General features: G+C 37.7%; 1 protein-coding gene across 2 annotated transcripts in view; it reads left to right on the forward strand.

Annotated features, from left to right (window-relative positions):
- The window catches only part of EPHA3 (EPH receptor A3), a 404,175-nt gene that overhangs the window by 381,434 nt on the left and 12,503 nt on the right, over nt 1-10,238 (forward strand). For both annotated transcript variants that reach the window (XM_006139867.2, XM_006139868.2), the window contains exon 16: nt 7,224-7,379. In XM_006139867.2, the coding sequence (XP_006139929.1) occupies nt 7,224-7,379 (156 nt within the window). The remainder of the gene's footprint in view (nt 1-7,223; nt 7,380-10,238) is intronic.

The raw sequence follows: 10,238 nt of genomic DNA on the forward strand, positions 1-10,238 counted from the left end.
ACCCCTCAAAAAAAAAAAAAAAAAAGATAATGGGTGAGTGTCTAACTGTGAGTACTTGACTGGTCCTGAGGATTCATGTTTCTGAATGATCTAGCTATTCAGATCTATGAATAGAATTGTGCCCATATGCATATCAGATAGTATCCCAGTGAAAAAATAAAGTTATTCTTATAGAAAAGCTATTTTACAGAGTCTGCCTAGATCTTGTTTGTCTTACGGTAAATTTATTTGCTATATTGGCTAACTACTTTTTAAAATGTTTTGCATAGAAAACTTTATTCAGGGGACAAGTTTGCGGACTGCTGTGGTGATCTAGGTCAAAAGTGAAACAGAAGAGTGTTTTAATCGAGAAGGGCAATATGGGCCACATCGAACCAGTGATTGCCAGTATAAAAATATAAAGTGAAGAAAAGGTGCCAAGTATCGCACCAGTTATTGGTTGGGAAGTCAGTGGGTGTTGATGTGTTCAACTACACTAGGAAGGTTAGCAAGAGAAAAATTTTCAGAATGCTCAATTATTCTGAAAATACGGGCCTCCATGAGGCCACTATTTGAGAAGTTCAGCAGTGAAGAGTGTTAGAAAGTAGAGAAGTGGTGGCAGGACTGTGAGGACCAGCAGGGCTGATATAGACAGGCAGGATGTCCTAGATCCCCCTGATGGGAAAACTCACCTGGAGTTTTTATCAAATAGCAGAATCGACCAAGTCTTGCAGGGGCGAGTGGTCCTTTTTCCCTCTCTCTCATGTCATGCACAACCTGCTAGCATGGGGGAATAAAAGAAAAAGAAAATAAAGTCATACACTCAAAATGTTTAGAATGAGGTTCTTAACTGAAGGCAATCAAATTTATGCATAAAGTAATACAAGATATTAAGGATTTGAAGACTCAGTTATACTTGCTTAATTTAACTGAAATGATTTTAAATATTCTATTTCATTACTTTGATCAGTAACTTTGAAAAAAAGTCATTTTTATCAACATGCAGCATGAATAGGAGCAAACGTAAACAGTATTTGTAAACTTTCCCTGTTATTGGAAATAAATAAGCATTAATAAAATCAATCTGATTTCTAATATAATTTTTTTTGTCATTTGACAAATACTGTATCCTTTAAGATAAATCTAAGAACAAAAAGAACATTCTGCCAAGTATTTCCAAAAATGAGTTTGACCTCAAATTCTGCAACTGACAGGGTGACATTGCTAACTGAACAAATATGATACAGAACCTTTTATAGCAAAGCAAATATGCCAAATACCCAGGTGATCTCCTGCTCCATTTTTTTTAATGTTAAAATCAAAGCAGTTAGTTGTACCAGAGGGAGGAATTATGCCAGATGTAATAGCTGTAACTGCTAAGATTTTAGTCCTTAAGGTCTAGAGATAATTAATTAAAATAAACACTATGACTTTATTCCTCCTTTAGATGTCATTTAGGTACTGGCTTCCTGTTGGGAACCATACACTTGCTTAATTATTTTTAGTTACTGATGACCACTTAAGTTCATTTAATTCTGTCTGCACTTTTAATGCTAGTGATAAACAAAGACAAGGTCATCATCAATTCACATTAAAATAAGTTGGCAAATGAAAGATTTTTCCTCTGAAATGTGAGAAGGTAACTTGTGAAATTTAAAAAAATTGAAAGTAAGCTCTAAAAGGTATTGCAAAGCTACAATACTATTCTCAGATAATAATAAAGGTAGATACCACTAGTATTTTGTCTTTTGAAAATTACTTTTTATATTTAATATTTTACTGAAATTATTCACAGCAGAAGCATATATGAATTATTATAGTGTTACAGCATGGATCTCTGCTATTATTGATATACCCTTGTGGATTTAATAGACATTTACTTGTTCATTCAAGAATTGTGTATTTGTCATTAGTTTGGATATGTGAAAGAGAAAGCCCTTTGTAAGCCAAAATAAGCCTTTTTTGTTATGAAAGGATAACTAGTGACTCAGAATTTTAAGACACTGTTAGCTTATTACAAGAAGATATTCTAGGGGTTGGCAGTTTTTAATTACCATGTGTTCCCCAATACCTGTTGCTAATTGGTATGCAACCAATTTACAGCTAAAATAGAAGTGATGGGAAGGAAACAATTCTGTACCCCTTTAATGCAACAGTATGAAAATCCATAAAAGACTAATTCACAAACCTCAATACAAGGAGAGAGCTAGAAAGGGAGGAAAGTTATTTTTTGCTTCCCTTGAGCAAACATGTAATTTCCATGATTTCTTTTTAATGACTGCGGTCTGCGGCCAGTAGGTACTGATTTATGAAAAGCTGTAAAAGATCAGGTGGAACTCTGTAGGACATCGTTTACAGCTGCAGGATTGAAATCTATCTAATTTGTCTAGTAAAAGTGTGAGCTCACGGTGCACATCGCCCAGCCTATAAATTTCCCCTTCAGACCTGATGTCTGGGGTTGGGTCTAAAAAAACGTCAATGCCTGCAGCTGCTCAAAAAGCCCAGATTCCCTTGGTGCGCATGAAGAGACATCACAGGCTCTTCACAGTGAGAGACAAATTCCTATCCATTGATAAACTCTCCAGATGTCCTCTCCGAGGAGGAAAGGAACCAATTTTTATTTGAAATCCCCAGAGAAATCCTGGAAGTGGAAAAATGATACTTTGCAGGGCTGGTTATTCTGAGGTCACTGGCATTAAAATTAGGTCATTTTTTTTGTCTTGGTTGTACTTTGATCCAAGTCATAAACAGAAAAACTCAGTTGGGGTCAACCTAATCCCTAATCCGCAAGTCCTGTTCTATTTCAATTTATTTAGACTAATTTTCTCTAAACTCTTGTTGAATCTGGCTAACGGGTTGAGTTTAAAATACAAACTATTTCGAATTCGAAAGAAAAGCTACTTCATTTTGCCATGAGGCACACTTCACAAATATTCTGAATAAATGTCCTGAGGTTTGATTCTTCATACCCACCAATCCATAAATAAGAAAGTATTACTATTTGTGGGACTAAGAGTTGACATTAAATTCTCTGCTACAGCTGCTGTAGACAGAAACTGTGGTGTGTGTGTGCCTGTAAAGAGTTTAGTAAAGAGTTTAGTACCTTGTCTGATTTCTAGGTCTCGCTTAATTTGTCCTAAAACATTTTCCAACATCTGATTTAATGCTATTTCTGTTGATTTTTGTTTACTGACTCAGTGACTACTTCAGTGAATCCAACATAATAGCCATAGCTTGCAAGAATTGTTCAGGCTTAAGAACCTTAACTTCACACGTAAGCATGTCTCCAGTATACCAGGGAATGAGTTCAAGAAATATCACCAGTAGTAGCAGAAACAGTCCAATTAAAAATTGTTCTTAAGGGCTGGCAGGTGGCATTCTGGTTAAGGGTCCTGGACTTCCACATGGCCGACTATAGTTCAAGTCCCAGACCTAGCGGCGTGCTTTCTCACTTTCTCTCTCTCTCTCTCTCTCTCGCTCTCTCACTCTCGCTCTCTCGCTCTGTCCCTCTCTAGTCAAATTAAAATTAGTAAATAAATAAAGTTAAATAAAATAATTCTTCTAAAAAATCCTTTTTAAGTGTGGGCAGAGTCAGCACATTTGTGGATTTGCTTCAGAGAGAGATTTTCTCATTTAGAACGGGAATTTTTATTTTATCACATGTCCTAGGCACAATCAATGGCTGCTGCTCACAGGTAAAACACTAGACAGTTCTTTTGTCTGGATTGTTCATTTTTCTGTGATTTCATGCTATCTCTAAAGATATTATTGAAAGTAGCACTTCAGAGAGCTAAACTCATTTCTAAAATAAGTATAAAACTATATTAGTATTATTGATTTGTTTTGTGTCTTCTGACAATTAACTCTAAACATCAAATTTAAGGACTTCATATGATATAGATTTCATTTAGGCAAATCATTCATTTTAAGAATGTAAAAGCTATGAAGTGCTAATTTCAAAACCCCTAATATTGGGGACTTTTAAAATAATAATTCTAAACAAGTCTTAAGGGAGAAGTGCAGATTAAATTCAACTGCAATATCACAAAACGTGATATGACTGAATGACTGCAGATGTAAAACTCAAAATGTATTTCTCCTTTATAAAATAAAGAATAGGAAATATTATACAAAGTTTTAAAGCTAGTAATATATTTCATTGCAATAATCAAAACAATCATGCCGGAAGGCAGACGAGCACATCCACTTGTTAGCACTGGCTGTGGAATCACCACTTGCAGAAGTCATTGACTATTCTGGCGAGGCCCCTCTTAGTACCTAGTTTCCTGAATGGCTGCACTACTTTGTGCATAATACTGAGTCAGTGGGGAAGTCATGACATTCTTGTGTAAAAAAACAGAAAAAAAAGTCATGACTTTCTGACAACCTAATATTATAATTAACTTCTAGTTACTCAAGTGGTAATTAAGAAGATTATTATATTTCTTGAATTTTATGTAAACTGGTATTTACTATGCTATTTTTCTTTATAAAGTTCTACAGTTTTAAGTCTTTTTACCAAACACGTTACTTTATATCATAATATTGAGTAATCATTAATAATATAGTGCTTATAAGGTATTAACACTGCTCTAAGTACTACCTACATTTGCACATTTAGTCTCATTTGTGTGAAACCTGCATCATTACTATTATTTCTGTTTCACAGATGAGAAAACGGAGAAGATAAGAAAACCTCCAAGGTCACATACATAGTGTTGATAAACTCAGGCTTTAACCTGAGCCTCTAGTGGTTCCAGAATCTGTGCACTAAACCCTCTACTTCCTAGCATATGCAATTTAAAGAAGCTGCATCACAGAATCACATGTAGCCTAAGAGAAAATAGGGAAATGCAACTGGAATAGTGTCACCTGAGTGGTATAGCATGGTGGTTAAAACTGTAGGCTCTGGTGTAATACAACGTGTGTCTAAATCTCTGTTTCTTTTGCCTGAGGGAACCCAGATTTGTAACTTAATCTCATTAAGCTTTAGCATCCCCATCTGTTATAAGAATAGCAACAGTGCCTCTCATTGTAAAGGTTAAAGTCCTTCATGTCTATGTAATATGCTTAGTGTAATTCTTGGCACATTTTAAGTGCTCATGAATGTTCGACATAATCGAAAACAAGGACCTTCATAATGTTTCGCTGTTGTTATTATTTATCTAAAACATAACCTTAATAAATACTTCATGCTGAAGTTCCTTTTCTTAAAAAAAAAAAAGAAGAAGCAACACCTTAACCATTATGCCACCTGCTCACACATGAATGACCATGGTTTGAGTCCTGGACCTGGTGGCTTGAAAATCACACAGGGTGGCTGTGCTTGTATGTCTCAAATCCCGAGAGAAGAATAGAGGAGTTGGGATTGTAGCATTGCCATTCCCCCTAGTGGGTACTTTCTCCCTTTCCTTCTCACTGTCTCTCGCTTTCTCTGGTGAGCACATGCATGCTATGTCAAAAACCTTAAAAAAAAAAAAAAAAAGAAGAAGCAACACCTTAACCATTATGCCACCTGCTCACACATGAATGACCATGGTTTGAGTCCTGGACCTGGTTGCTTGACAAGCACACAGGGTGGCTGTGCTTGTATGTCTCAAATCCCGAGAGAAGAATAGAGGAGTTGGGATTGTAGCATTGCCATTCCCCCTAGTGGGTACTTTCTCCCTTTCCTTCTCACTGTCTCTCTCTTTCTCTGGTGAGCACATGCATGCTATGTCAAAAACCTTAAAAAAAAAAAAAAAAGAAAGAAAAATGAAAAAGAACAAGAGAAATCAATAAATTATACACCTAGTTATTGGTTTCAGTCTTATGAAATGAAGGACAATTAAAGAAGTCACTAAGAGCTGGAAACAAAAAAGAAAGAGAAAGGAAGGAAGGGAGGGAGGGAGGGAGGGAGGGAGGGAAGGAGGGAGGAAGGAAGGAAAGAAAAAAGAAAGAAAGAAAGAGAGAAAGAAAGAAAGGAAAGAAAGAAGGAAGGAAGGAAGGAAGGAAGGAAGGAAGGAAGGAAGGAAGGAAGGAAGGAAAGAAAAGAAAGAAAGAGAAGAAAGAAAAAGGAAGAAAGACAGGAAAAAGAAAGAAAAATTGGAATAAAGGAGAGAGAAGGAAGGAAGGGAGGGAGGGAGGGAGAAAGTAAAAAAAAGGAAGGCAGGAAGGAAGGAAGGAAGGAAAGGAGGGAGGGAGGAAGGAAGGAAGGAAGGGAAGAAAGAAAAAGGAAGAAAGACAAAGGAAAAAGGAAAAATGGAATAAAGGAGAGGAAGGAAGGAAGGAAGCAAAGAAGGAAGGAAGGAAGGAAGGAAAGGAGGGAGGGAGGAAGGAAGGAAGGAAGGAAGGAAGGAAGGAAAGGAGGGAGGGAGGAAGCAAGAGAGGGAGGGAGGGAGGAAGGAAGAAAAAGAAAGAAACCACTGCAAAGAAGTTCACTAACAGGCTGCTTTTGGCTCTCGGGGATGCAGTCTTTTCATTTCCTTCATGTCTCTTCTGTACCTGTGTTTCACAAGGTTGTGCAGACAGTCAAAGATCTAAGATCAAGCTCATAATTACATAAAACAATTTTAATACTACCTTCTCTTAATGCTGATTGTATCATGCCATATAAATCATAATCACAATTTTGATCTATCTATCTCTATATCTGACATGAACTCCATTTGTTTTTGTCTAATGTGCAAGAACTTAATTTGTTATATCTCATTGACTTTTTTTATTTCTTTTGTAATTTTTATTTTTAATGATTTGTGACATTATTTAAATCTCTGACGACTTTATGTCCAGTGGTAAGTATAGGCTAGATTGCTCAAACCATCCTTTAGACTGGAACCTGTATGTCTACAAACGTCTGGTCAACAGTATTTAATACTGAAACCGAATCCATCACCGAAGCAGCAAATTATTCAGTGTGTCGTACCTACCGTAACTGTAGCCAAACTCACCACCATCTTTCTAATGGTGAAAAAAATTACTGTATAAGAAAATATGTATTGATATATTTGTGCCCTTCACTGGCAAAGTTTCAGTGACTTAAAGAGCAGCCGTGCATAGGGAAGGAAAGCACTCAGCAAGATGATCACGTAGTGTCCCTCCACACTGCCAAGTTGAACAGATGAAGCCTTCATGGCAGATAACTTCCACAAATAACAGGAACGCCATGGGAAGTCTGGAAGTTCCTACTGATGTTAGAGTCACATTTTGACACATAGCAAGCTGATGCGTGATTTCTCTCCGTTTGCTGCTTTCTTATCTTGCAGGCCATCAAATCTTCTTCTGGACCAAAGCAATGTCGACATCACTACCTTCCGTACAACAAGCGACTGGCTTAATGGTGTCCGGACAGCACACTGCAAGGAAATCTTCACGGGGGTGGAGTACAGTTCCTGTGACACCATAGCCAAGATTTCCACAGAGTAAGTAAATTATTGATTAAGAATAATCAAGGATTCTAAACGTTCTGTTTTAGATTAATGTGGTATATGCATTAATTACACCTCTGAAGTACTTACCGTCTCCTGTGACCACTCAACTGTGACCCTGGGCCACTTTATGATCCATACTATCTGGATTGGTGTGTGTTTATGTGGCTTCCTCCCTCCTAATGGGGTCCAGGATAGGTGTCTTCATTGATACTGTGACCTTCAGATGTATCAACAGATACGTACATTGAATCCATCTCCACAGATCCACGCTTTTAATTCTCTTACGCATTCATTTATTTATAATTTTTTTAAGTTTGCTACAGGGATATTTGAGAGAGAGAGAGAACGGAGAGAGAGAAAGAGAGAGAAATCACCCGTTAAGGGAGGATGGCCACACAGCAATCCCTTCTCATCCATTCTAGGAAGTTTGAGCACACATACACACACTGCAGGCATACTTTTCAAGTCTCAGAGTCCTGGCCTTGAGCCATGCAACCTGCCATGTGGGGTCCAGCTGCCTGAACCACCACATCACCAGCTGACCATAAAAATTTTTCCTTTTTATTTCATGAGCGTGATTGAGAGACACACACACACATATACCCCCAACATGGTTTCAAGTTGCAATCCTCCCTACCCAGGCTTCCTAGTCATCTAGCATCATTGGTGTGTGTTCTGCTGTGTAGAGATTGACTAGGGAACTGAGCCCAAGGCCTTCCATGTGATGCCAGCTTTGCATGGGCAGTGAGTTACTGCTGCCTCACTGAGCCACCCTAAGTTTCTAACTTAGAACATTAGCAGCTGTCACAGAGGATGATTGTATTTCTTGTACGTGTGTGTATGACTTTATGTTATTTGTACTAAAACTTAACCTCTGTGAAGTTGGAAAGTTCAGAACTGAATGAATAACTAGGTACATAGGGAAACAGAAGTAGTCTTCACAACTACTGAATAAATGGCTGACAACATCATCTGTTCTCAAGTGTCTACTCTGTGAAAGATGTCATGCTAGAAAATGAAATTATAGAAAAGTTTAATATTAGTATTAATTTATGCTTTCATGTGTTAAAGTCTATAATAATCAATTATAATATTCTGTATTTTATAGGCATGTTTTGTAACTGGAATCTTTTGATATAAAAAACTTGTGTCTTAAGGAAAGGGGGTACGATTCAATTCAGGCAGGTGAACTGATGAATAATAATGTAAAAACTGCTTAATTGGTACTGGAAAATGAAGAGCTAGAAATTGTATTATTTCTCTGTGAATAAGAGTCAATTTACTTCACATTAGATGTTATTATATTGTTATTTCTTTTCTGCAGAGGCTTTTTCTGCATTCTCATGCACATAGCTAAACGTGGCAGTCTTAACTCTAAGTCATGGTACCATTCAATAGGCCAGGGCTCTACTCTTCTCTTTCTAAGTCTCTATAAAAAGAACTCGACTAAGTTCCATCTGTAGGTTAACAGCTACAAAATCTGTTTGCAATATCTAATCATTTCTGTTCAGAAGAAATGAGTGGAGGCCCAGTTGTGGTGGTGCAGTCAGTAAGGTGCTGCTGCAGGAGACTGGGGCCGCATTGGAAGCCTGGGTTCTAATCCCAGACCAACTCAAGCAGGCTGGATGTAGTAGTGTGAGCCTGTAATCCTACCTAGCTGAGAGACTGGGGCAGAGGATCACAATGATAAGGCCCTGTTAAAAATGTCAATCTTGGGACCAACAGATGGCATAATGGTTACATTGCTGAATTCCCATGTAGTTGACTGTGGTTCAAGTCCTGGACCCGGAGACTTCAAAATAAAGCCAGGCACATGTGTGTGTGTGAGCCCAAGATCCCAAGAGGAGAATGTTGGAGAAGAGATTACAATGTGACCGTCCTCCTGGTGGTGTTCCCTTACTTTCTGTCTGTCTATTTTTCCATCTCTCTAGTATGCACATGTGCCCTGTAACAAAAATGTCTCAAAAAAAAAAAAAAGCCAATGTCTCTCTTTCTCTCTCTGCTTCCTCCTCCCATATTTTCTCTCTTGTAGAAGAGTAAAAACAAAAGATATAAAATCAGGTGAGATGAACTTGACTCTATGAGCCCTTTCCTGAGGATAAGGTGGAAGAGAGACGCCAAAAAATAGTTTTGTGCTGTACAGACACATTGAAAGTTGTCAGAAATACTGAATTGGCATGGCCTGGTAGAAACTGGTTTGTTTCTGTGTCAGAGTTTTCTTTTTCTTTTTTTCTTTTTTTCCTGAGAGGTTTTTGCTATAGGGCACATGTGCTTGCCAGATAGACAGAGAGAGACAGAGAGACAGAAAGAGAGAAATCACCCCCAGGGGGGATGGCCATGCCGCAATCCCTTCTCCTTTCTCCTCTCGGGATCTTGGGCATGCACGCACACGTACCTGGCATGAGTTTAAGCCACTGGGTCCAGGACATGAACCGCGGTCGACTACATGGGAGTCCAGCGACATAGCCATTACACTAACTGCTTGTCCCCAAGAATTTTCTATTTTTGATACAGGTTATTGTAACAAAAACCCTTTAGTCTTCTCAAGTTTGTTAAGTCTTATCCTTTCAAATTAGTATTTGAATATTTAAATATTGATGAATATATATAGACTCTCCTTGTCATCCTCTCAATCATTTAAATGAAGGCACTATGGAAAACAACAGGTTAGATGTCAAAATGTTGTGCAGAGTAATTAATAGAAGTATCTAACAAGTATCTTACAATTTATGTGGTAACATTCCAGTCATAAACACATAAACCTACAGAAGGACCTATAGGAAGGGCTTATTATTACTGGAGAGAACTTGCTCTCAGAAAAGAAGAAAAACAAAACTCATTCTAATCCAT

Source organism: Tupaia chinensis, unplaced genomic scaffold (assembly GCF_000334495.1).
Source record: "Tupaia chinensis unplaced genomic scaffold, TupChi_1.0 Scaffold000009_1, whole genome shotgun sequence".
NCBI lineage: Eukaryota > Metazoa > Chordata > Mammalia > Scandentia > Tupaiidae > Tupaia > Tupaia belangeri.